Genomic DNA, 26,794 nt, shown 5'->3' on the forward strand with positions numbered 1-26,794 from the left:
AGAGGATCTAAGAGCAAGGACTCATTGAGTCTCCACACCCATTCTTTCCTATTAAGGAACGGGAGCTTGAGTGAGCAGAAGACAGGGTCATGGTCAGATAAGACAATGTTCCCCACAGAGGAGGACAGTAGCCACTGGAGGGCTTTGTGTTGAACAAGGATATAGTCCAATCTACTGTATACTACGTGAGGGGCAGAGAAGAAGCTGTAGTCTTTGTCTGAAGGATGCTGTAGTCTCCATGCGTCACAGAGTTGGAGATGCATTAGGGAGCGTTTAAGCTTCTTTAGGGTTGAATAAGGTATACTTGATCTGCCTGTTGAATTGTCCAAAGTGGGGTCAAGAGTCAGGTTAAGGTCGCCCCCCAGGATTAGTGTACCTTTGACGAGAGGAGTGACATTGTCCAGGAGTTGTGTGAGAAAGGGGACTTGATTTTGGTTAGGTACGTAAGCGTTAAGGACTGAGAATGGGTGGCCACCAATGTCTATGTTAAGGAGGATATACCTGCCGTTGGGGTCGGTGGTGCAGTCTACTATCGTGTGCGTGAGGGATTTGTGTAGGGCGATCGCTACCCCGCTAGAGCGTGACCGTGGGTTGTTAGCGTAGAACCATGTGGTGTAGTGTTTGTGTTTAATCCTAGGGGCATGATTGGTTTTGAAATGGGTCTCTTGTATGCATAGGATCTGGGTTCTGTGTTTATGGAAGTGGTGGAGTACCTTAGAGCGTTTAGATGGGGAGTTCAGTCCCTGGGCGTTGAAAGAAGCGATCTTCAGTTCTGCCATCTTGAGAAGGTGGGTGTATCGATGCACGGGTCTTGTCGTGCAGCTGCCACCGGGGAGTTGTCAAGGGGTAGGGGGTGGAGGTAAGGGAAGAAGGGGAGTTGGGAAGTGTAGGGATTAGATAGGGGAAGGATAACAAAACAAAAAAGTTAGTAAGTACAAGGAAGAAAGGTAAACCAGCAGCCCCTATAATCGGGGCCGCAGCGGAAACTAAAAGCCGAAGCTAACAAGGGAGTCGGTCTAACTACCAGTTTCGGCCGATGTCCCTAAACCTATTGGGTGTGTGTAGCGGCGTAGTCGCAGAGCCACTACCGACACCCCAGCACATGACTAAGGTTTGGGGGGAATCACCATAAGGGGAGGGCTAACCCATTGGTCTGACTAAGCAGGGGTATTATCAACAGACCAGGATAGAGCTGATCCAGTGAGGGGGCATCAATGTTGCGGAGTCAGGGGGCTCTCAGGGAGAAGACTGTGGGTGGGGGGAGCTCCTCGGTCCTCCACTGCTGTTGGACATTTGGCGTTTCCGGGGGCCCTTCTCACGGGGGCCCAGGGGAGTGAGATTGGCAGAGGAGGCTAGTGAGGGCGGTGTTGATGGAGGGAGATATGTGGGCCATTGGCCTAAGGATACCGCTGGTAGACGCAGTGAGTGAAGAAATGGTTTTAGATCGTCCGGAGACCGGAGGGTTACATCTTTTCCCCCAGAGCGGACATGCAGGGCAAACGGGAAACCCCATCTATAGGGCAGGTTGTGTTCTCTCAGTAGATCCAACAGTGGTCGCACAGCGGCTCGTTGTGCCAGAGTAAACCGGGAAAGGTCTGGGAGGATCTTGATCGGGGTTCCCTGGAAAAGAACTTGTTTTTGATTTCTCAGTTTTAACAAGATCTGTTCTTTGAGGGAGTAGAAGTGGATGCGGCACACCACATCTCGCGGATTCCGTGCATGCGGATCTGGAGGGCGGAGGGCTCGGTGAGCTCTATCAATTTCTATGAATGTAGTTGGGGGTCTGCCCAGGATTCCGTTGAGGATTTCAGTAATGGTGGAAAACAAAGATCCGGGCTGGATAGACTCTGGCAGGCCTTTGATACGCAGGTTGTTGCGTCTGCTTCTGTTCTCTATATCGTCCATATGCTGTTGCAATGCATGTAGTTGTAGGTGGTGCTGTTGTATCGTATCCTGTAGGGTTTCTAAGCTCAGAGTAGTAGAGGATTGTGCCTGATCCAGGTCATCTACCCGCGCCGACAATGAAGTAACATCGGAGCGCAGGCTGGCAAATTCCTGTCGGCATTCGGTTAGGATCTGAGTAGCAAATTGTGACATATCCTCTTTAGTAGGCAAAGAGGAAAGTAGGGCCTTGATGTCCTGGACTGTGGGGATTCTGTCTTCCTGGAGGGGTAGTGGGGAGGCTCCTGCTGTGGGGACATGGGATTGCTGGCTCCCTTGACTCATTTGGCTGGGCACACATGCTTGGGACTGTGGGTCAGGGCCAATCATCAGTATCCCAGGGGTCCCTGCTGGGGTTGAGGTTATGGGGTCAGGAGGGGTGGGTGTCTGGCCTCCCTGGGAGGAACAGGGGTCCCCCATTGTACTCACTGCGCCCCTGATGTCCTGGGTAGCTGGAGATGACAGGATCAGCTGGGCAGGTTGTGGCTCTGAGGAGCGTGATGGCGCCGATGTAGGCAGTGGCGCAGCACGCTCGGCCTCCGCTGCTTTATCCTGCTGTGGTCTCGGGGAGCCGCGCGCCAGTTGTGCCGGGTGCCGTGGCTGAGATGGCGGGGTGACCGCCGCGGCTTTCGTTACTGCCGAGCGACGAGGTGAGGAGGTGGCCGCGGGCTCAGGTGCCGACGGTCGGGTGCGGGGGCGGCCATCTTGGGACCGCGTGGCGACTGCTGGCTGGGACATCAGCGGCGGTTTACCCCCGAAGAAGTGGCCGATAGTGGTCTTGGCGGGTGTCACAGAGGCAGGTGAGGCTGGCGAGGTCTTCTTCAGACCTTTCCCCATTTCTGGTGAGCCTGGGGTAGTGTAATAGTGCTGGGGCACGGAGGAGCTCAGCAATGTTGTGTCCTCACTCTTCCATTGCTAGGCCACGCCCCCACTCCTCCCATATTTAAAGGGAACATGTCAGCATGAATATGTCAGCATTTTTGAGCATACAAAGCTGCAGACAGGTAGCAGCCCTGGAGATCTATGTAACCATACTTTTTTTGTGAGTTGTTAGCAGAAGCAAGATTCAACACATTTAAATTCCAGGATTGTAGCTGGACTTGGAGCACTTCATTGAACTGTTGTGTGAGATTTGTTCACTGAACACCGTACAACCCCTCCTCTTTGGTATAGCTGGCTTCTGATTGAATACTATAGCAGTTACTCAGTGGGGAGGAGCTATACTTTGGTTTGGTGGACAGATCTCACACAGCAGTGCCCCAAGTCCAGCGACGATCTTGGAATATAAAGCAGTCCTTCTGCTTCTAACAACATATTCAAATGATGACACTGATCTCTAGGGTCAATACTTAAAGAAAACCTGTCACCACATTTTCACATGTACAGTTAGTAACAGTTTCCTATAGAGCCCTATTAACTAACTGGTATCCTTCTAGCTGCCAGCTGCTAAAAATTGTTTTTCTTACATCCACATAAATCCCCTTTATGTTATATTCCCTGGCATCAGAGAAGGCTTGTCCTGATCAGCAGCCATGGAAAGGAACCATTTAGGGAGAAGGTCAATGCTTTTTAAGCATAGTTTTTAATGAAGTCTTTATTTTGGGTGGGTTAATTTGCATGACAGGTTCTCTTTAACACTACAGCTTTGTTTAGTCAGAACTGCTGACAGTTTCCGTATAAAAATATGCTTCATTTTTGGCATTGTTTCTAAAAATTCACACATTCACACATTGTGCTACTGAACCATGCAGATAAGCCTATAAGCAGGTATAATTATGTCTTATATATAATATGTATGTGCATGAAGATGTTTGTACTCTATATAATACACCTTACTTTTATTGATGTATTGTATTTATTTTGTAGGGGTTTGATGTGCAAGCGGACTATATGCCTCTCTTAAGTTCCCTGGCAGTGTATGGATGGCAACTGACATGTGTGCTTTCAACACCTATTGTTAAAACCAGTAGGTAGGTACCAACATGTGACCAGAGGATGCTCTCATGGACTCACATGTGAATAGCATCACTAATAGCATCATAATGTAATGTAATGTAAAATGTGTTACAATTTTTCAACTTCTTTTCTACCACAAAACTTTGGAATAGACTCTGACCATCTGACCATCTGCTAGCCCAATCCCTGCCAGACAGTGACTCCGACTCCTGTCCCCACTGTTTCAGAACTTCAACTTGAGGTGCCACAAATATGAAGGGCAGGTGAAGGGCCACAAATTGAGGGGGTCATAATATCAGGAGTAGATGAGGGGCCACAATACAAGGGGCAGGTGAGGGTTTTACAATGTGATGGGGGAGATGGACATAATGTGAAGAGGGAGATAAAGGCGTCTGACTGTGCGGTGAAGTTGAGGGGGTCTCAATGTGAGGATGAAATGAGGGGGTCATAATGTGAGGTGGATACGAGGGAGTCATAATATGAGGGGAAGATGAGGGGGCCAGAATGTGAGGTTAAGTTGTGGGGGGCCACTACATGAGGGGGAATTGAGGTGCCACAATATGAAAGGCAGGTGAGGGATTTACAATGTGATGGGGAGATTGTCATAATGTGAAGAGGGGAATGAAAGTGTCTGAATGAGAGGGGGAGTTGAGGGAGTCACAATGTGAGGGGGTCATAATGTGAGGGGATGATAAGGGGGATCATAATTTGAGATGGAGATGAGGGGGTGATACTGTGAGTGGAAGATGGGGCCACAATCTGAGTGAGAGATCAAATGGGGGCCACAATATGAGGGAGAGAATAAATGGGGGTGAGTGGCCACCATATGAGGGGAAGATGAGTGGGGCCCCATATTAGGAGGAAATTAGATGGGGGCACAATTTTGTAGCAGAGGAAAGCAAGTAATTAAATACTGATCCCTATTACACTTCCAGGTGTGTAAACAGCGTATTCTAGTTAGAGGGTAAGAAGTGAAAGGTGTGAGTGCAGGATAAAATGTAATCTTTATTAAAACCTGTCTTTTTTGTTTGGCTTTTCTCTTAGATGTATCTGGGTAGTTTATACTTATCAATACATGTGGTGTTTGATGAGTTAAGGTCTTTAGTAAATTTAACTCCAAAAAGTCACAAACAGCTCAAGGCTATTTCCTATGTCGTGTGCAAATTTGCACCAAAATGTGCAACCTGTGTGTTGCAAGTTTCGGATGTGACATCAGGTGGTAACTTTGAGAACACTGCAGAAAATTTGAGTATGACCAACTTTGAAAGTGAGACTGTCTTCAAAAAAAGTAAAAAAAAGTAATGCCCCAATAAAAATAAATCAGAAAAAGCCAAGCTAAGATTTAAATACATGAGCCCCATTTGATATAAAAGCAGTAGCAGGCACGGTCACGCCCCTGGTGCAATGAGTTAATCTGCATGAAAATACAAACTCAATTTTCTCAGAAATGAACAAAATTATATAGGTATGGAAAGCCTAAACACACCTTGCACAGTGCTGATTGTAAGGGAGGGGTAGACTAAATCCCCGTTTTTCATGACTATGCCTCTACAAAAAGTAATCCTTACTGAATAAAGATGATGCATTTTATTACAGTTCCAGATTTCTGTGAATAATTTTCTATTGGTAGACAAAGGTCAAATTAAACTCATTTGTGAGTTGTCAGCTTGCAGGAACATCCGTAGGCTGCATGAGCACATGGTAAATTGAAGTCCTTTGTCAGAAAGTGGTAGGAATAATTGTCAGGATATTTTTCATGGTTCTTGGTTTCTCAAATGTAGAAAGGGGGTTTGTTATTATTAAAATAACTAATCTACAGGCTTTCTCCACTATAAGTAAATATGTAAAATATGGACCAAAATAGAGTTTGGTCCATGGATGGTCTCACTATGAGTCATAGTAACAGAAGCAAGAACATGTGTTGTTTGCAGGACGCAAACAAGAAAACATGATCCCTGGTTTGCGTCCCATCTGTCATCGAAGGGTGACCGCTGATAACAGCGCTGCCGACAATAAAAAAGCACTGCCCTAGCTGCAAACATGTACAAGGAATGGGACCGTCTCTATATTTTGAGGCCCCAGCAGTTGCCCCTCATCTACAGGGGCGGACTGGCCATAGAAATTACCAGGAGACTTCCCGGTGGGCCGCTGCTCTGAAGCAGCTGATGGGGCCGGTCCCTTCCTCCTGTGTACATTCAGGGCCGGGCCCCTCCTCCTCTCCCTCCCCTGCTGTCGGCCAGCTCACTTCCTATGCTCAGGCTGCCTGCACTACCCTCCCCCCTGATGCATCCATATGATAAACTAACCTTATGATATGGATGCACAGCAGTGGGTGGCAGTGAAGGAGCCTGTTCTCCCTGCAGATGTCAGCCCTAGCACTGAGCTCCTCACAGGCCCTGCCCATTACACAGGATGCCACGCCCCCACAGCACAGCCCGGGCCTAGCAGCATGGAGGAAGAGGTGAGTGCTGGAGGGGTAGAAGGGGGGATGGTGCCTGCTGTGTGTGTGTGTGTATGGGAGATGGGGCTGGTGCATGCTGTGTGTTTGTGTGTGGGAGATGGGGCTGGTGCCTGCTGTGTGTGTGTGGGGAGATGGGGCTGGCGCCTGCTGTGTGTGTGTGTGTGTGTGTGGGTGTATGGGAGATGGGGCTGGTGCCTGCTGTGTGTGTGGGGAGATGGGGCTGGTGCCTGCTGTGTGTGTGTATGGGAGATGGGGCTGGTGCATGCTGTGTGTGTATGAGAGATGGGGCTGGTGCCTGCTGTGTGTTTGTGTGTGGGAGATGGGGCTGGTGCCTGCTGTGTGTATGTGGGGAGATGGGGCTAGTGCCTGCTGTGTGTGTGTGTATGGGACATGGGGCTGGTGCCTGCTGTGTGTGTGTGAGGAGATGGGAATGGTGCCTGCTGTGTGAGTGTGTATGGGAGATGGGGCTGGTGCCTGCTGTGTGTGTGTGTGGGAGATGGAGCTGGTGCATGATGTGTGTGTGTATGGGAGATGGGGCTGGTGCCTGCTGTGTGTGTGTATGGGAGATGGGGCTGGTGCCTGCTGTGTGTGTATGGGAGATGGGGCTGGTGCCTGCTGTGTGTGTGTGAGGAGATGGGAATGGTGCCTGCTATGTGTGAGTGTGTATGGGAGATGGGGCTGGCGTCTGCTGTGTGTGTGTGTGTGGGAGATGGAGCTAGTGCATGCTGTGTGTGTGTATGGGAGATGGGGCTGGTGCCTGCTGTGTGTTTGTGTGTGGGAGATGGGGCTGGTGCCTGCTGTGTGTGTGTGGGAAGATGGGGCTGGCACCTGCTGTGTGTGTGTATGGGAGATGGGGCTGGTGCCTGCTGTGTGTGTATGGGAGATGGGGCTGGTGCCTGCTGTGTGTGTGTATGGGAGATGGGGCTGGCGCCTGCTGTGTGTGTATGGGAGATGGGGCTGGTACCTGCTGTGTGTGTATGGGAGATGGGGCTGGTGCCTGCTGTGTGTGTGTATGGGAGATGGGGCTGGCGCCTGCTGTGTGTGTATGGGAGATGGGGCTGGTACCTGCTGTGTGTGTATGGGAGATGGGGCTGGTGCCTGCTGTGTGTGTATGGGAGATGGGGCTGGTGCCTGCTGTGTGTGTGTATGGGAGATAGGGCTGACGCCTGCTGTGTGTGTGGGAGGGGGGGCTGGCGCATGCTTTGTGTGAGGGTGCATTCACAAGTTACGTTTTGGCCTACGTTTTCATTGTGTTTGAAACGCATTGCAACTGCTGAGGAAAGGTGATTTGCCTAATTACATTACTGTTTACATTTGTAAACGCAAATGTTAATAGTAATGTAATTCGGCAAATCACCTTTCCTCAGTTGTTGTAATGTGTTTCAAACGCAATGAAAACCCAGGCCAATGCGCAACTTGTGAACGCGCCCTTAGCGTTTCGATTCCGTTTTGTAACTGAATCAAAACTCATTGTGGCGGCCTGCCGATCGCATATGCGTTTGCATGCAAACGTATGTGATTGGCAATCAGCGCGTATTGTGTAAATGCGGGACACCGGGCGCTCATTGTGATGCATGCATTTACATACAAACACATATGCGATTGGCCGCTGACCACCCCAGTGCGTCTTGGTTCAGTTACAAAACGTGTGGCATCACCCTTATTGTCGCTTATGGTTAGTTGACTCCGCCTACTTGTGATAGCCACGCCTAAAGTAAATTGGCCCCGTCTATATCATGGGGCCACTTTTAATCTTTTTCCAGGGCCACTTTCAATTCCCAGTCCGCCCCTGCTCATCATGAATGGGGGCATGGAATCCATGGCCATGGGGAAAACTCCATAGAAGTAATGGGACCTTGTATTAGCTACTGAAAAAACAGCCATTACACAGCACCAAACACGTTTGTGTGCATGAGGCCTTGTAGAAAAGCTTTGTCTCATATTTTTGCCAGTCTGCAGTTGAACCTTCAGGCAAAGGAGCTAGTTAGAGATCACATGATAACTGGACCCAAAAATTCTTGCAAATCACATCTATCCAGGCCTGATGTTCTGATCATCAACAGGACAAATCGTAACATGAATGTGCTACAAATACTTGAAATAAAGGCTATTATCAAAGGACAAAGCCATAAAAGCCTAATGTTATTTATTTATAGAGGACTATTAATCCCATGGTGCAGTATATTCAATAAGGGGTCACATACATAACATTAAGAAAAGAAAAAATGCAAGCACAAAATACAAAAACCATAGAGATGACAGGCAAGTGAATCTGCCCAATCTATGTGGTTAATATAAACTTATAAGTTAATATATGTACTATTCATAGTAAAAGCTGTCTCTCACTATATAAAATATTTATCCAGTTTTTGAGTCCACCTACCATGTAATTTCTCACTAGTTTTTCCGCCTTAAAATCCATGTTTATTGCTTTCTGCATCATGATTCAAAGTACTCTGTAAATAAATGACATTTTGTCTGCAAAACAATGTTCTGTTCTGTACCCCGGCATGTACACGTCCTTCTCCATTATTCAGTAAGTGGTGTATATATAGAAAGTTTCATTATGAACTGCAGAAAACAATTTATAGGGGTTGTCCTCCAAATGGGTCATCAGGAATCTCAGCAATCAGATGATTAAAGGGCCCGCAAGGTCCTCATTGTTTTCAAGTGAATGAAAGTACACTGCAATACGCGGCACAGATTGCGGGTACGGAGCTCTGCTGGGAAAAAAGTGAAGTAGCCCCAGCCCTCACCATAAGGCTGCCGGGAATATTAATAATATTAATGACCACGACGTTCAGAGATTGTATGTGGCTAACCTACAGTAATGTATATTGCATTTGAAAGAAAAAAGAAGAAACGCGGCCACTCACCATAAAAACTTCTTCTTTATTTTGTCTTCATATAAATAGTACGGTGGCACAGGCAAGACAGGGTAGGGGTGGGAGCAGGGGGTAACACAAGGCAACAGCCGTTTCGCGCCGTCCGGCGCTTTCTCTAGCCTGCTCCCACCCCTACCCTGTCTTGCCTGTGCCACCCCTACCCTGTCTTGCCTGTCCCACCCCTACCCTGTCTTGCCTGTGCCACCGTACTATTTATATGAAGACAAAATAAAGAAGAAGTTTTTATGGTGAGTGGCCGCGTTTCTTCTTCTTTTTTCTTTCAAATGTGATTCAATGGACTGTTTTCTGCCATACGTTGAGCACCACCATTATACTTCTACCACAACGGACGTCATCTCAAGTTAATGCATCACTATATCCATATATTGCTGTAAAGTGTCCTAGATAGTGCCCCTTCTTACTCTTCTTTTCGTGAAGTAATGTATATTGCCAGCAAAGTGGTTGGGATTTGCACAGATCCCATCAAAATGCTGTGATAAAAACCAAATGAATGAACTGAATGAATTAATATGCAGTGGATTTAGATTATGGAATTCAACCTTTTGCAATGCACAAAGATGAACTCTGTCCCTACAGATGTTCGGCACATTTGCTTACTTGTCGGGAGATACACACGGAACGGTACGAACAAAATAGCATGTCAAGAACACTATATATTTGTGTGAAGAACACATTGCAGATGTTTCAATACATCTGCAATGTGTTCTTCACACATATATATTGTTATTCACATACGATTTTGTTCGCACCGTCTCGCGCGTATCTCCCGACAAGTAAGCAGATGTGCCGAACATCTGTAATGTGTTCTTCACTGTGTTTTTCACTGTGTTTTTCACTTAAATGATCCTGTGTTCACTGTGTTCACTGTTTTTATTCTATTCTTCACTGTTCTTCACATCTGCTAACTTGTCAGGAGATAATATACACGGGGAACAGTGAAAAAGAGATTGCAGATGTTTGCATACATCTGCTAACTTATTAGAAGACATTCTTTTTCAATTAAATAAAACATTTTATTCCCGAACCATGGTCCCTTTGAAAAATGCTCGAGTCTCCCATTGACTTAAAAAAACGTGCGTGAAAAACGCACGGAAAACGCAAGAAAAACGTGAACAACACGCGCGTGAAAAACGCTAACGACTCCAAGGAAAAATGGAACAAAAATGCAGCCAAAAAGTCAGTTTTTCACGCATTGCACCCTGACGTGAAATGCAACGCTAGTGTGGAAGGGGCCTTAATATTGCGGCAAAGTACTTTTCTGGGGAAGAAATACGCATAGAAATAATACCATCAAACAGCATTGACTGGTAATTTGGTGGAACACCTGGCTGAGCCACAACATAAAAACCGACAAAGACCAAAGAGCTGCATTAACATATTATAACACGGTCATACTTACTTTTTACCATTTTTTTAAGCCTTGTATTTCCATCTTCTAAGCAGCCCTACAGGGACAGGGAGAAGCTGCTAGACATCCATATCCATTCAGATAGAATCAGAGAAGAATATTGTACTCACATAGTTGCAGTCGGCTATTATCGTACAAGTGCAGGTTTTGCTTTAGCCCACTGGGTACAAATAATGAAGGAAAATCCAGCATGAAATTAGAAAGCTCCAGAATTATTAAAAAATGGAATTGAAACCTACATTTAATCATTTTACACCCAGACAACTAAAGCTGTGTATAGAGATTTCACCTTTTCTTTATACCAATAAAGTTTCTATATATTCTAATGTTGGGGCTTATTCAGACGGGTGTGTGCGCTGGACATACGCCAAAAATGCAGGCGTATGATGCCTGTGTTCAGTCCATATTTTATCCATTTTTATCATGTCCCTATGGCATCTGTTTTTTTTTTTTCACAACCGCAAAAAACATATAGGTTTGTAATCTACTTTTTGCCCTGCCCAGTTGCCCAGCAATATTTGAGAAAAAATGGACTACATATGGAAGCCATCCGTCTGCCATCTTTTTTGTTTGTGGATCCGTTGACTAAGGAGGTCTGTGGTCTGCATGTGAGAAAAAAGTAGCGAATGCTGCAATTGTTTTCTTACTGTCTGAACATCTGTGAAATATAACGGATGTGTTACGTGATCGAAAGTTATCGATTGGTCCGTAAGCCATCCGCAAAAGAAATGTATAGCATATAGACCTCAAAAAAGCCTGTCTGAACGAGCCCTTAGACTTTGAATCTCTTAAAGTATCTCATAAGTTATGTAGCATTGGAAAAAAACATTTATGACTAAAGATGAGCTAAGTTGTACGAGATTCGGCTCCGTTAACACCCATGTTCGGACCTCTGTTATTATCTTCCGCCACTTCAACAAAAATAATAGAAGTCTAATTGTTACATTGAAATGCCCATTGATTTCTATGGATTTGTATTGCCTTCTGTTAGTGTCTGTTTACACCACTTCCGTTATTTTAGACAGAAAAAAAATAATGCTGCAGCTTCCATCCAATTTTCCACTCAAATAAAGGAAGCACTAATGGCAGTGGTGCAATGAGAAAATAACAGAAGCCATTAAAGGTTCAATGAAATAATTTGCCAATTTAACTGATCTGTTAGAGTTGCGCTATAGTGGCTGGAGATACAAGCATAGCATTTGAAGCCACTTTACCTTTTTTTTATCTGGGATATACATGAGTGGGCTGTCAGCAATAATAATAATAATCTTTATATATATGGCACCATCATATACCATAGCTTTTTACAAATTATAGGGGACATGTACTAATAAAATACTACATTACAAACCGTCATATGGAACAATAGGAGTGAGGGCCCTGCTCGCAAGAGCTTACAGTATATGAGGATGAGGGGGTGACACGAGGTAAAAGAGTCCAGCCATTCTTTATAAGGGAACAGAATCAAATACAATTAATTGAATTAATAAATAAAAATGCTGCTGTTTAAAGCAGCCTCAGCCGCCACCTGCTAAACAAAGGATATAAGTGTAAAAACTGTATTTCTTTACTGAAAGGACCACCAGGATTTTCCCTGCCACATTCAATGACCTAAACTTTGTTTCACTATAACACCATGTACTACATAAATTATGACATATACAGTCTTTATAGTTCCATTATATGTGCAAATAATATGTATTATCCAATGAGTACTTTCTTTAAAAATATATTGCAGCTAAAAGACCAAATATTGTTCTCTTAAGACAATTGGGTAGTTTTTAATTTGCTTCTAGTCCTCAAGGTCCCCTTGTAAGTCTCAAAGGAAACTGCCTTGTTATCATCCCCAACTAAATAGAAGGGTGTAAAATCTCATCATGTAACCCTTCAGTTAAAAAATTGAATAGATGTGAATGCAGGGCTGCCATCAGGGGGGTTTTAGTGTGACTGTGTTCAGGGGGCCCAAGGAGGAAAAGGGACCCCAAGTCACTGAAAACCCATCTCCCTTCCCAGATGCAGGGAACTCACTGTGAGTCAATTATCTTTGGGTCGGGGGCCCAAAAGATTTCCAATCAGGAGCCCCAAGCTTCCTAGTGGCAGCCCTGTGTGAATGTACTATAATTCTAGAGCAGAATATAATGATACAGCAGCAATAGTTATAATTTGGAAGATTATACGTAATTTGCTGTATTAGAAAAAATCTTGCAAATTCATAAATTATCTAAAAAATTTAGCGTTGATATTTATTCATTATAAAAGAATGCATTTTCTCCAATAGGTTACACAGGGATTCCCACTTAGGTTTGTAGACAAGTATGATGTGTTGGTTTGACACGTGAGAGGTGATGTATAAATTACAGTCGCAGAGCAGGAAATGAGATGAAACCTTTCCGTCAAATTTCATTTATATATTTGAGTAATACTTGACATGGCAGTCAGAGGAATAGCTTATGCTTATTTGGATATCCTTCAAGGGTACCGTGTTACTTAATGGCATCTTGGACATAGATAGATACTTATTCATAGGCCCGTGCACATATTTTGGAAATAAATTGTGTTCCATTTGGGGAGGATTTCCTCAATCCCAGTTGTCATCACTTCTGTATAGTATGAATTTAATATATATGGAAATTCAGGACACATTGTTACTGGCAAACGGTTATGTGATATTTGCATTGTGGTGACTGATAAAACATTTTACTTATTCATTAATCTCTTTTTCCAGGGATGGCAATGTCACCACCAAGCAAATTGTGTTCATGCAGAGACCAACACTGCCCCATAAGACGAAGAAAAAAGAACCAAAGGTAACAGCATTTTTCTAGGACTTGGTGCTGAGTATAAATCTGTGTGAAATTACATATTGATTATTACTTTTCTTGTGCTTGTAAGGATAGAGGTGTAGATGTCTCATCTAGGACTTGGTGCCTGATGGAGCCTAAAGGCCCTCTTTCGAAGGTCAACTTCGAGATACACCAGTCATTAATATTAGAATAGGTGACAAGCACAGTGAATAATTCTGGTTATTTTGATACCACGCCCCCTGTCAGTAAATTGGATATATTAGTGAATATATATATATCAAGTGAATAGTTAGTTCTTAACATTGATGTTAAGAGCAGGAAAAATTGTTGTTACTGAAGACCAAGGTGTGGTGGCTAGATTTCACCAAACAATTGTATGACCATGATCTGAGCGCACAAATTGCAACCAGATCACAGCCCTGACAGATGTCTGTTAGACCCATTCTAGGTGTGGTGAGTACATGTGCAACACCCCTGCTGTCTGAAAGAGTCATGAACCTTCTAGTAAGTTCTAAGACCAGGTTATTAGGTAATCAGCAGCTGTAGATTCTGCCTGAACAGGCAAGAGTTAAGTGGATGTGATTCTGTCTACCAATTGTATTGCATCATGTACACTGTGAGTGTGATTGGAGAATTAGCCACCACCTGACCAGGATAACAAAACCCCTGGACAGGGAGGGGCTAAGTATCTTAGGTCAGAAACCTCTGAGAGCACAAGGTCTTACCACAGGCCTCTTAGGCCTCAGCTCTCACTATAGAGCAGATCCTGAAGAGAGGGATAGTGTCCATCAGCACTGACACTCATCTAAACCCAGGGTAAGAGCTGCAGCATCCACAACTGGACACAGCTCCATCCCAGCCTGCATCTACTACCAGGCTGGTGAACTAATTCCTGAGGACACTCTCCATGACCACTCCAGTAATCCAGAATCTCCAGTAATCCAGAATCTCCAGTAATCTGGAATCTGTTCCAAGATCGTTTTGGTTGTTTGCCTGCAGTTGTTCCAATAAAGAACTGTAAGTTATTTTGCACAACGTTGCCTCCGTCTGTTCCCTGGATAAGGCTGTAGCACCAAGGGCTCCCAATCCATCACCCAGGGACATATATTATGGAAACTCAGTGGTTGCTGCAGGGAGAACCAGTAAATCAGCCTCTCCCTCTATATTTTTTGCACACACCACCTGCTGGAGACCTGCCAGGCTGTAGGACAGGCCTCCGGTCCCTATACCAAGCACTGTGACATCAGCGTGCCTAGGCCGCAACCACCAGCCACTCCGGTATTCTGGGCCCTGGCTGCCTCTAGGCCCCAGTGGGGGATGTTGCACATGTGTCTCACCACACCAGAACGAGCCGGGCACCCATGCCACAAAAGACAGAGCAGGTCCTATTCCTGCACAGATTTGAGGTTCTGACCCAGATGAACCCCTCAGTAGTGTTAGTGAGGCCTAAAATCTCCAATCTCTCTATGAGATAGAAGGTCTTGTTATAGGGTGGTTCAAGGAAAGACAACCAGTGAGATTTCAAAAGGGGAAAAAGATTCAAAGCCTTATAGATGCACACAAGTGAATGAAGAGATGACACCAGATTATATTACAAGAAGAAGGCAAAACAAAGGAGGCAGTATAATGATCTGGGCAGTGTTCTTTTGGGAAACCTTAGGTCTTGGCATTAACATTGATGTTACTTGAACACATACCACCTACCATTATAATGTTGTAGACAAAGTACTTCATCATGTCAACAGTGTCCCTAATGATAGTGGCTGTTTTTGCAAACTAATGCTTTGTGCCACTATGTATCAAAAAATGTCAGGAATTGGTTATTAAACAGTTTAAGATCTTGACTATGCTAAGAAATTACAATTTTTTTTAATATATATTTTATTTAATACAATTGTATATTTATTTGATTAATACATTTGATTAATTAATTGTATTTTTATTTCAGTTTTAACAATAAGTATCAGACAATACATTGCAGAAGGTGCAATAGTTTGAAGAGTACAAGAGTTGTATTTATAAGTAACAATAAAGCCTTATTACAAACATCAGTATGTAGACCACTCTACTACAATGGGAAAAAAACTGTCCCAGGTCCAGGTCTCATGCAAAGCCTGTATCACATTCACTGTCCATCGTGTTGTAGCTCACTCATCCAGAATATGTCAAACAGTGGAATCCAGTTGTTTTAGGAAGTAGTCAGAGATTCCATACTGCAGATTTCTCAAATTCTGGCCATGAGATCCAGGCAAGAAGCGGGAGCCATTCTCTTCCAGTATACTAGATGTCTCGATGCTGTGAGGATAAGTAAGATAACCTTGGTCACTACCTTACCCAATGTGTTCTGGTTTTTCCTATATATAGCACATGAAGATGTTTTGGCTGCACAACGCCATATCTGTTGCCATGTCTCCTGAGATATAGCTGCTCCAAGAATTTGTTTCCACTTTTCCATGTACAGATGTTGCTTATTTAGAAATTACCATATATACTCGAGCATAAGCCACATTTTTTACTACAAAAAAAATACTCACCTTTTCCAACTCCCCCTCCCCAGGGGTGCTCTTCTTGCTTCTGGCAGCCGCAGGTCCATGCACATTCACGGGTGACAGCATAGTGTTGGTATGGCCATTGCTGAATCAAATGCTGCTGGCGCACACACTATGATGTCAGCGGCAGCTGAAGTCATAGTTAGTGCATGGCCAGTGAGCACAGACCTGCTGCTGCACAAGGTAATAAGAGGACCTTCCAGGGAAAGTGTGGTGGGGGGACGTCGGAAAGGAGAGAACAGAGTTTGTTTTTATGTGCTGGGAATACTGGGGGCTGGCTATATACTGGGGGTTGGTTGGTTGGCTATATACTGCAGGGGCTTGGCTGGCTATATACTACAGGGAGCTGGCAGGCTGGCTATATACTGGGGGGCATGGGCTGGCTATATACTGGGGGCATGGGCTGGCTATATACTGGGGCTGGCTATATATAGGTCTCACTGGTTATATACAAGGGGCTTGCTATATTCTTGGGCAACTGGCTGTATACTACAGTGGTTGGCAGGGTGGCTATATGTGGCTAGGCTGGGTATATACTGGAGGGCATAGGCTGTCTATATACTGGGGCTGGCTGGTTATACACAGAGGGCTAGCTATAAAGAATAGGGGGCTGGCTGGCTATTTACTGCGGGGGGTTGGTAGGCTGGGTATATACTGGGGGGTATGGGCTGGCTATAAACTGGGGTATGGAATGGCTGTACACTGGGGGCAGGCTGGCTTTATACTGGGGGGCAGGGGATGGCTACCTATATACTGGGGGGTATCGGCTGGCACCAATGCATTTCTCACCCTAGGCTTATACTCAATAAGTACCTCGGCTTATATTCCAGTATATACAGTAACCAAATCTTAATCATAATCTTAAGCATCTGTAGATAATGCTGTAAAACAGGTTATATAAATGGAAATTACAGTTAAGAATTTTCTGAGTTCTTGTTTACCATGCCTTGATGTTTAAGAAACCCTTGCACAAGGGTGATTTACTCATCTTTAGGAAGACAGGCAAGTGGAGGGTGTCTTCATGAGCCAATTCCATTAAGTGAAAATATTGTATAGAATGCAATCTATGTGAAGTGTCAGCCTTAGCCCCCTTAAAGGCAACTTAACTTGGTGTTCTTCTTCTAACAACTCACAGATTTATTTTTGTGATATATCTTCATAGTATTCAGAGCTCTGTCTGTTAGAGAGCTTGATGTCTCCTAAATGAACACGGTGTAAATCATCTATAAAAAATGTAACATTTTAAGAATTTTGTGGAAATATAACAAAAACAATAGATATTGATATTCTGAAATCTGACGTACCAGTATTTAATCCTACCTGCTCCTGAATGTGTGATTATCACTGGTCTCTTTTTTTTGCTGCCCATTTATCATTGTTGTGTGAGGTCTGCTCAACCACGGAAGACAATAGAAAAGACTGGCCAGGCTGCAAACTCGGGAGGAACAAGACCTTCGCCTGAATTTTGCAGCTCAGGCAGTCGGCTTACACACAGAGCCATTGGAAACAACAGCCATGTGTGTGAGACTATGGAAAGCCATGGAGACGGGTTCTAGCCTTGAGAAGCAGTGAAAACGTTTGCCTGCAGGAAGCAGAGGTCTATGTACCCAGGTGTATATTGCCACCTGTAACATTTAGCATATCAGGGTTTATAAAGTAATATAATCTATTCAAGTTTTTATTCAGTAGAAATCACATAAAGCTAGGGGTTAATATGTGTCATTAACTTTACCAATTTGTGTACCGCCTCCAGTTTTCATACTTGTACAAAATATGAACTTCCTATACAGATAATGAGGAATAGGATGGGTGTTTATAGCTTTACTGAGATACAATTTTAACATTTCCAGATGGTTTATAATTATTCATCATCGAGTTTTATACTTTTCATCCATAATTAATAGAATTGGGTACAGCATGACAGAAGAGGATAACATGCTGGCCTATAGTTTAGAGCAGCTTTCAGAAATCCCACTTCTCATCTCCCAACATTCCTTACTGCATCTGTGTAACTTAATATAGTCATATGTATAACTCTTCCAATATAGATTACACTAATGTGCTCTCTGAAGATTAGGCCCAGTTCACACTTTGACTCTACATTGTAAGGATATGTCAGGTGTATTCCTAATGTACCCTCATATTGAAGGGCCAAGATGCATCACATTGTTTGTGTATATAGTGGGACGTATTAGCCTGCTCCTCCTTGAAAGTGGGAGCAGGAACGAACATCAACAGTAGCCAATGATTGGCAGCTGCTGATGTTTAGGGTGTTATCCTCTTTGATGTTACTGTCTTTTTATGGATAATGACATCACTTAGGCACTTCCTGGACGTACGCACAGTGGAGGCTGGGAGGGGATACAATCCAGTTGCATCCGTCCCTTATAGGCTATTATGGCTCAGCAGAAGGAAGCAGGATGGAAAGAAGTAGCTTTCTGCATCGTTCAGTCCTGTGTTTCCCACAGTATACAACATATACTGTGCAGACAGAGGCAAAAAAGATGCATGCATCTGCCAGTGTATATATATGATGAGCATATAGGTCTGGAGCTTTCCCGAGCATGTACAAAAAAAGCAAGAAGTGAATGTAGTTTTTCTTTGTCTTGCCACAAAGTTATATACAATTGCCAAATACAGACGGTCCCTAACTTAAGGACACCTGACTTACCGACTGACCCTAGTTACAGACGGAATTCTCTGCCCACTGTGAACTCTGGTGAAGTCTCTGGTGCTCTACTTTAGTCCTAGTCTGCATTGATCAGCTTTAAGGTATCTGTAATAAAGCTTTATTGATAATCCTTGTTGCCATGATAGCATAAATTTTGAAAATCTGATATTCACAGGGACAAAAAAATATTTTATCTGGAGCTACAATATGCTATAAAATGTATTTGTTCCAACTTACATACAAATTCAACATAAGAACAAACCTAAAGAACTTCTATCTTGTATGTAACCCGAGGACTTCCTATAATACTGTCTTTGCTTAAAACTCATATAGTATCCACTGGCTTAAAGTTAGGAATTTTTCATGATTTTTTAAAATAGTTCCTATGTCAAAATATATTTTTTAATAAAAACTACAAATCCAGCCATTTTCACTCTTGACAATAGGCCTATTAATAGGGCGACATTTGCTAATAATCGTTTGGTTTGTTTGACTTAAGTTTAATTTGTATGACCAACTTTACAATAGTTGTTGGCAGACTGAGATTAAATCCATCCTTAGACATGCACAGCACAATTTTATGTGGACATCACCATAATGTGGAGACTGCCACATAATCCTGCCAACTTTAACTTGGACTGGTTATAGTACAGTATGTATCAGCCATTATAGTTTGTCTTTCTGCTTGCATTTTTCAGTTCCACTTGAGATTCTCCAAGGATGAAAGACACGGCAAACACTCAAAAAGAGGGAAAGGAAAAGGAAATTCCAAAGACAAGGAGACTGATCGGAACAAGAAAAATGAAGAGCAGACAAAAAATGATGATGCGGTAGACATACATGGGAACCACCAAACAAATGACAATATCTTACAGAAGAGTGAGGGTCTTCAGGAGGATGAGACAACCCAACAAAAGAATGAGAAGGTTGAAGAAGTCCCATTATTGCTTAATATGAATTCTTCACTGATGAAAGATTCGACTGACAGCAAAAATGATGAAGAGTCAGGATGCACTGATGTTACTAAGAGTTTGGAAGTAGAGGCAGCTGATGATGTAGGTGATGGAAAGCAATCCGAGAACAATGGGGTTGAAGGTGATGTAGATACCCCACTGATGGAAAATCTGCAAGTAGAAGGCACAAAATAGGACCAGCCGTTTGCCCTAGGACTTGCAGCTCACAATGACACTGATGATCCTCATCCAGAGTATTACGCTTCAGTTCTTTCTGTACTATTACATCCTGAAGATTCAATGAGCCTTTGATAGCAGCAAGTAAGAGTGAAATTTACAATCCTGGTGGTCATAAGCACCAGCCATAGAGTCAAGATGAAGGTCTGTTTCTTTACAAATGCTAGAAAGATGAAATCAACAGGCAAAGCAAAAAAAATAAAATAATATAAGGTAGTATTGGAATCTAAACGAGGTTGACATCATGAGATGTGGTATGGTGACCTTGTACCTTTCATCTACTGAATGACATTTATAATGCCAAGAAAGAGATGTAACTTCACTGATGATTCTGAGGATGGTAGTATAGTAAAAGCTGGGACTTTATTATACCATCCCCAGAACATGGTTGTGAGCCCCAATATCTAACATAGGCAAAGCAATACGGAAAAGCCTAAAATTTAAAGAAAAAAAAAAAAAGTAAATCGGTTCCTGCTTCATCACATTTTCAATATATTTATATAGATATATAAATGCTTAAATTATCTGCACAGGTAAAATTCAATACTGTTTTGTATGCAGCGTTTTGCATATAGTTGCACTTCATATTATTTTGATATAGTTTTGTTTACTGTTTTGTATAAAGAGATATTCTGTATTGAAAAGATTTAGCTATCAGATATGCCGAAACCGGTAATTATTGTTACTTGCAGCCTTACAGCACATACTGTGTTTGTTCTTTGTAGGCGGACTTTGTTATAATTAAAGCTTCAAATGACATTTTTTCCAACAGGCAAAAAATATAGAGCCTTTTATTATGTTTCACTGTTTTCTTTATCCAAACAGGTGATGAACAAGTAAATTCTAAATCAAAAAATTTGCAGTGTCTCATATTTTATGGAACCCAGATGTATTGATATCTACAAGACTTCAAGGGACAGTACATATATGCCAGTGGTGGCGAACCTATGGCACGGGTGCCAGAGGTGGCACTCAGAGCCCATTCTGTGGGCACTCAGGTCATCACCACAGGGCAGAGTTCACCAAACAGGACCAAATCTTCCTGCAGACCCAGGCAACTGATGAGATGCTGCTCTCAGCACTATTTTAAAGTGACACTTTATTGGCTATTTGGAAAAGTGAGGTGGTGTTGACAAAACCGCATTATATTTGGAGGTCATCCTGCTAGACCCACCATTCTTCCTCTACAGAGAGATCCTCTTTCTTTCAACTGTATTGGTGGCCTTAGGAGGCCGACACAATTGAAAGATGTGGAAGAACACGTAGCAATATGTTACTGCTTAAAATGCCTCGTTGGCACTTCACAGTTAATAAGTGGATTTTGGTCGTAGTTTGGGCACTCGGTCTCTAAAAGGTTTGCCATCACTGATATAGGCTGTTAGCCTGTGCCTAGAGCTGGGCCCAAGAGGGGGCATGTAACAAAACAATTTAGAGAGCACCAAATGGAGAAGTTCTTTGTCATTCATTGTCCCTTTAGGTCTTGAATTTGTCATGACTCAATTGAAGAATAAAATAAAAGAAACGTTTTTTGGAATGTTTATGCTGTGTAGGTTCATGAACGATTCTCAATATAAAATGAGCACAATTAATCAGAAGCACCAACCTTGTATTGATAGTCAAAAAAGCAGCTGTAAAACAATAAAATGACTGCATATATATCCCACATATAAATTGTATGAGTAGGTCAATTTACCGAAATTAAATTAGCAAGATAAGGCCATAAATGAAATATACGTATTTTCACATTAAACCTTTTCTACAAGCTTATTATTTCTTGTGGACATTGAATACATTTTGTGAGTAAAATCTGTAAGATTTGTGCCAAGAAGTTGACATACATGACATGACTAAAAGTCACTACACATGCCAGGTTTAATAACTGAAAAATAACTTTTTGTACAGCACTTGCATAGTAAGGTAGACAAATCCATCAGGTCAAAGTTGAAGTTTATGGAGTTGTCTTACAAAGTAGACAAAGAGGCATTGCTTTCCTTACCCATCCTGAAAAATGTATTTGCAATCCCCTAGTGGAGCTTTAAGTCTCCACATGTCTGCAAGGTGGCCCTAAAGGAGTTTTCCCATGAACTAAAGTTTGGGCCTATCCATGGCATAGGGCCTAACTTGATGATCAGTGGGGGTTTCAGTGCTGAGACCCCCACAGATCGCGAGAACGAGGGGTCCGTCGGATTAATGGAGCAGATGGCCGCGCCGCTCCATTAATCACTATGAAGCCGACGGAGATCAGGGAGTGCAGCGCTCGGCGATTTACGTCAGCTCCATAGAGATTGATGGAGCAGAAAGGTCATGCATGGCCATCTCCTCCATTAGTCTAAAGGAGCAACAAGGGCTCCAACGGACCCCTTGTGATCTGTGGGGTCTCAGCACTGAGACCCCAAGTGATAAGCAAGTTATCCCGTGGATAGGGCCCAACCTTAGTTTGTGGGAAAACCCCTTTAATTGCCAAAATCTCTAAGGAGGACTCTTACCTTCCAACTCAAGTCCAAACCGATAATTCTATTGGAAGGTAAAAATCTGAATAATCCCAAGACCTCCACCAGTCCTGTTGTGACCATCTTTTATTCTTGCAGTGATAATATGCATCAATGCCAATAGTTATTAGGCATGCTTCCAACACTATTTTAGATCCTGCAATAGTTTCTTCCATTAAGACTCTAGTAGTAGAATATTCCACAGTTTACCTACTCTAAAGAAGTAGCTATCTGAGGGTTAGGTCACTGTTAAAACCACCGCTGAATGCGATGCAGTTTTAAATGCAGTTTTGATAATTTAGCAGATGAAGACATTTGTGGAACAGGTTTCCACTTCAAAATCAAATTCACCCATTCAGTTCATGTCTTTCACCAGTTAAACAAGACTGCACCTAAAACCACCTCAAAACTGATTGTGATGCAGTTGTGGTAACAACGTGTGACCGTACCCTCGGGTATATTTTTACAATCTGAACAACCGCGTTTTTTCTAAACTTTCATTATTAGTAAGACCTTCCATCTCACTTAGTAGTTAGGATTTTTGCCAAAAGATGAACAAGGGGTTGTGGTTCACTAGTCGAGGCATGGCCAAAATCAGTGATGGCACACAACTCTTCTAAAGCTGTGCTGAGCTCACCAATGACCTTGAAAGGAGGAGAAATTGGGATTGAGCAATGTAGCTTTTCTCCAAGCGCCCGGAACAGAAAGAATCAGGGGGTGTGGAGTTGGAGATCCATTGATAATGCAGCAATATCCATACCTCATTACTCCTCCTGCAGTCCTAGGCAGCCAAGGATTTGTCACTTTAAAATAGCGCTGAGCGCTGCATGACCCTGGACTGCAGAAGGAGGCCTTGAGTACTTTCTGGTAAACTCTGTGCTGGGGCAAAGGCCTGGGTGCCCATAGATAGGGCTCGGAGTGCCACCTTGGCACCACTGGCTTAAAATATATCATCATATTTATTAGTACTAAAGAAATAAAACTAAGCAAGTCCTGTCTCAAATATATGTGGGATATATTTTACTTTAGTTTCCAATTTAGAGCATTATTTAAAGGAAATCTACCACTAGGATTAAGAATTGAAAGCCAAACACACTGACATACTGGTGACTGCCCCCTATGGCTGCATCTGCGCTTCTTTTAGCATCTTATGCCCTAGTTTTTACAAAAAAAGGCTTATGCAAATCAGCATGAGGGGCTCCAGGTTCCATTCACATCTTTGGATCCAGGAGCCCCTCAGACTTATTTGAAGAACTTTTAAAGTCTGTTTTCTGTGAAAACAATCACATGAGAAGCTAAAATAAGAGTGGATCCTGTCTGAGGGGGCACTCACCAGTATGTCAGTGTGCTTGCTTTACATGCCTTGATCCTGGTGGTAAATGTCCTTTAAATACATTTTGTGTTATATTTTCACCTTTTTATCAAACTCTACATATACTGGTACATATACTATGTAATGACATCATAAGAAAACAATTTATTTATGATAAGAGAGGACCCGCAATAACTCGTATGGTTGTGATTATTGCTGCTCTTTTGACATTTATGGCTATTTACAAGTTGTACATATGTTTCCAACTATATTCCACCGACCTGACTTTTTATAACATGGAAGGGTGAGCAGTGCCAAGTACAATACATATATAGCAATGGTTGGAGCTGAAACATAGGCATAAAAGTTCCTAAGAACATTGTTTGAAATATGAAACCTTTATGAGAACACTCAATAAATACTAAATTCCACATATGCACTAAAGCATTTCACAATTTGTGGTTTTTGTCTTAAAGTACCCCTTCCCGATAAAGATTTTTAATACTACTCATTTACCCATCATAAATCCTGATCTTATAGGGTTATTAATGTGTCACTTGCCTAAATTAATTTTGTGATACATTCTCCACACTTTTTAATACATTTTCCCACCCACTTGCCAAATGTGCAAATTGCCTTCTCTTATTATTGGCAGCGCCTATACATCTGCAATATGGCGACGGGCATCTGTGCATTTTACTACCAGTTTTACAACCACATTTATTATTATTGTTCCCAGTTGCAGTCACAATGGACATGACCCTGTCCATTGTACTCCAGTTGTGCCAGAAAGGCTATCATTACATTAACTAATTACCTTCCTAAATCAGATATACTGTGTATAGTATAGTCCTAGAAGGCACCAGATTGTCTGGAGGATCCTTGTGAAATGGGGTCAATGTGATGCTCATTAGACTAAACTTTGTTGTGAAGTTGTCGGTCATAATGAAAGTATATATTTACCAAAAGAGAGATGTGAAGTCAACGAGGCTCACCTTACTAATACTCCGCCCTGGCTTTTACAAGGCTTGCCAGGTCACCATTGAGGTAGGTATCAGGGCTATCTCATAGCTATTGATTTTGGGTATGTACAGCCTTGGTTTAGACTTTATTGAACATCTGTTCTTGTCCCTGTGTCCATTTAAACAAGTTTAAAAGCACAGCCCAGTGTGAACAAAGATAAGAGCACATGTAAATACTGTGGGTCAATTGCCTCAAAGTGACTCTTGGTTCCATAAAACAAGACATAAACACTGCTGATCTACAAGATGGCAAGCAGGAGAGAGGTAATTGGCTTAAACACAATGAAACCCATCAAGCATATAGCCTATGAGCTCTTAAGATGAAATGGGCTATTACATCATTTAAAGGCTCTCAGGTTTCTGCAGTGCCATCATAATGCCATGCCAGATGGTGAGTCAGTATGTTATGTATATATATGTATTTATCAAGGTGAATTTTGGGATGTTTTCTCCCAATGGGCTACAGTATATTATGTACTATGCTGTATTGTGACCAGTTTATTTCAGAATGTATTGTTGTGTTTTAGAGTTTAACCTGCTTGAAGCAAATAAAATCTATAAATATATATAAATCTTGTTCTGATAGCAATGACCACTGGTTGGTTACATTTGCTGGCTCACTGCATTTTTTTATGTTGATCAATAAACTTGTTCTTCACGTGACAGTGTTTACATGGGTGTTATTTCCTCAATGCTACCATTTGCACATTGGCTGTTAATTACCGTTTTCCATTTTATAGCAATTTAATACAAGAACGCAATTTCCACCGCGTGGGGATTATGTCATTACATTTATCCATTTTTGCACAGAAATACTTAAAACATCCTGTTGGCTTCTTCCTAGTCTAAGAGACCATCTAGTATATCTATTGGCCACTTTTGTAAAATCATCTTCATTTTCTCTTTAAGTGAGTGGGCACTTGCTGGTTGTGACAAGGGCACTGAAGCCAGAGAAGCTTCCCACACGTCTGGCACCGTACCTTTCCGTACACGGGGAAAGGATAGAACATGTCCTATCTTTCCCTGTGTGCACAGCTGTACGCCATGCATCTCCATGTACCTCTCCAGCGCACTGGACATATGCCCGCCAACCATACGTTTGTGTAAATGCAGGCTTAAAGGGGTCATGTAAGTACTTAATCTGAGTTGGTGGTACATTTATTACTGACGTGCGCCACAATTCTGGGTCTGTGTCACAATTCTACAGCTTGAATAAAGTGCACCAAAAAAATAAAAAAATGGTGCACACTTCCAGAGCAGTGTAGGGGGAGCCAGATTAATGAAGACCGGGCGCTAGTTTTGATTAATTTGGCGCACTCAGACTGCACTCGATTTGTTAAATGTGAGCCAAAGTGTGATGGTGCCGTATGAGGAGGGATGCAAGTCTTTGATCTGATAGCTCACAAGCCAACCAACTTCAAAACTTTCCTCTACTAAAATTGTTTCTCTTGCAAAATGACTAATTGGTTTAGCGCCCTAGAGAAGCCGTATCCACTGCCTAGCCTCTTGTATTATGCTTTGTGCTATAAATGACTGTCTGCCATCTCTATTATGCATGACATTTCTACAAAGGCACAGTGTGGGGAAAAAAAGCAGGAGCCAATTAGAAATAAACATTACCTGGAGAATAGCTTTGCGGACGACACACAATAAACGGGGCTCAGTGATTAGGTTTGAACTCTTTGTAACCTCATCTTCATAAAAAAAAAAGCACAAAAGGGTCTTGCTGGATGAAAAAAAAATTCATTTCCAGTTTGTCATTCACCTCCAGCTGAAAATCCTGTTTAAACAGCACTCCCTTTGAGCTCGTAATGATCTCTGAGAATTAAACTTGCAGCTCTGTTAGGCACATTTTCAATCTCTGCACTATAGAAAAGTACTAACTCCCCGGGGGGATCACTTGTGGGGACCTAGCAGATTGTGATGTCTTGGGTGACAACATTCAAGATATCACTTACAGTGGTTCCCCCTATATTTTATTCTCTTTGTTTGGAACCAATGTAAAAACATTTTGCAAATGTAAAATACTATTGCTGTTTAGTAAAAGTAGGTTACAATGGCAAAATAATTGTGATAAGATATAAA

General features: G+C 42.7%; 2 protein-coding genes across 3 annotated transcripts in view; both read left to right on the plus strand.

Annotated features, from left to right (window-relative positions):
- Nucleotides 1–25,372, plus strand: part of RFTN1 (raftlin, lipid raft linker 1) — a 258,871-nt gene extending 233,499 nt beyond the window's left edge. Inside the window, exons 8-10 of the mRNA XM_072153674.1 lie at nucleotides 3,808–3,911; nucleotides 13,398–13,479; nucleotides 19,395–25,372. Of these exons, the coding sequence (XP_072009775.1) occupies nucleotides 3,808–3,911; nucleotides 13,398–13,479; nucleotides 19,395–19,844 (636 nt within the window). The 3' untranslated portion in view covers nucleotides 19,845–25,372. The remainder of the gene's footprint in view (nucleotides 1–3,807; nucleotides 3,912–13,397; nucleotides 13,480–19,394) is intronic.
- LOC140133460 (uncharacterized) overlaps nucleotides 1–26,794 on the plus strand; it is a 374,671-nt gene that overhangs the window by 249,985 nt on the left and 97,892 nt on the right. The window lies entirely within an intron of this gene.

This window comes from Engystomops pustulosus, chromosome 5 (assembly GCF_040894005.1).
Source record: "Engystomops pustulosus chromosome 5, aEngPut4.maternal, whole genome shotgun sequence".
Lineage (NCBI taxonomy): Eukaryota > Metazoa > Chordata > Amphibia > Anura > Leptodactylidae > Engystomops > Engystomops pustulosus.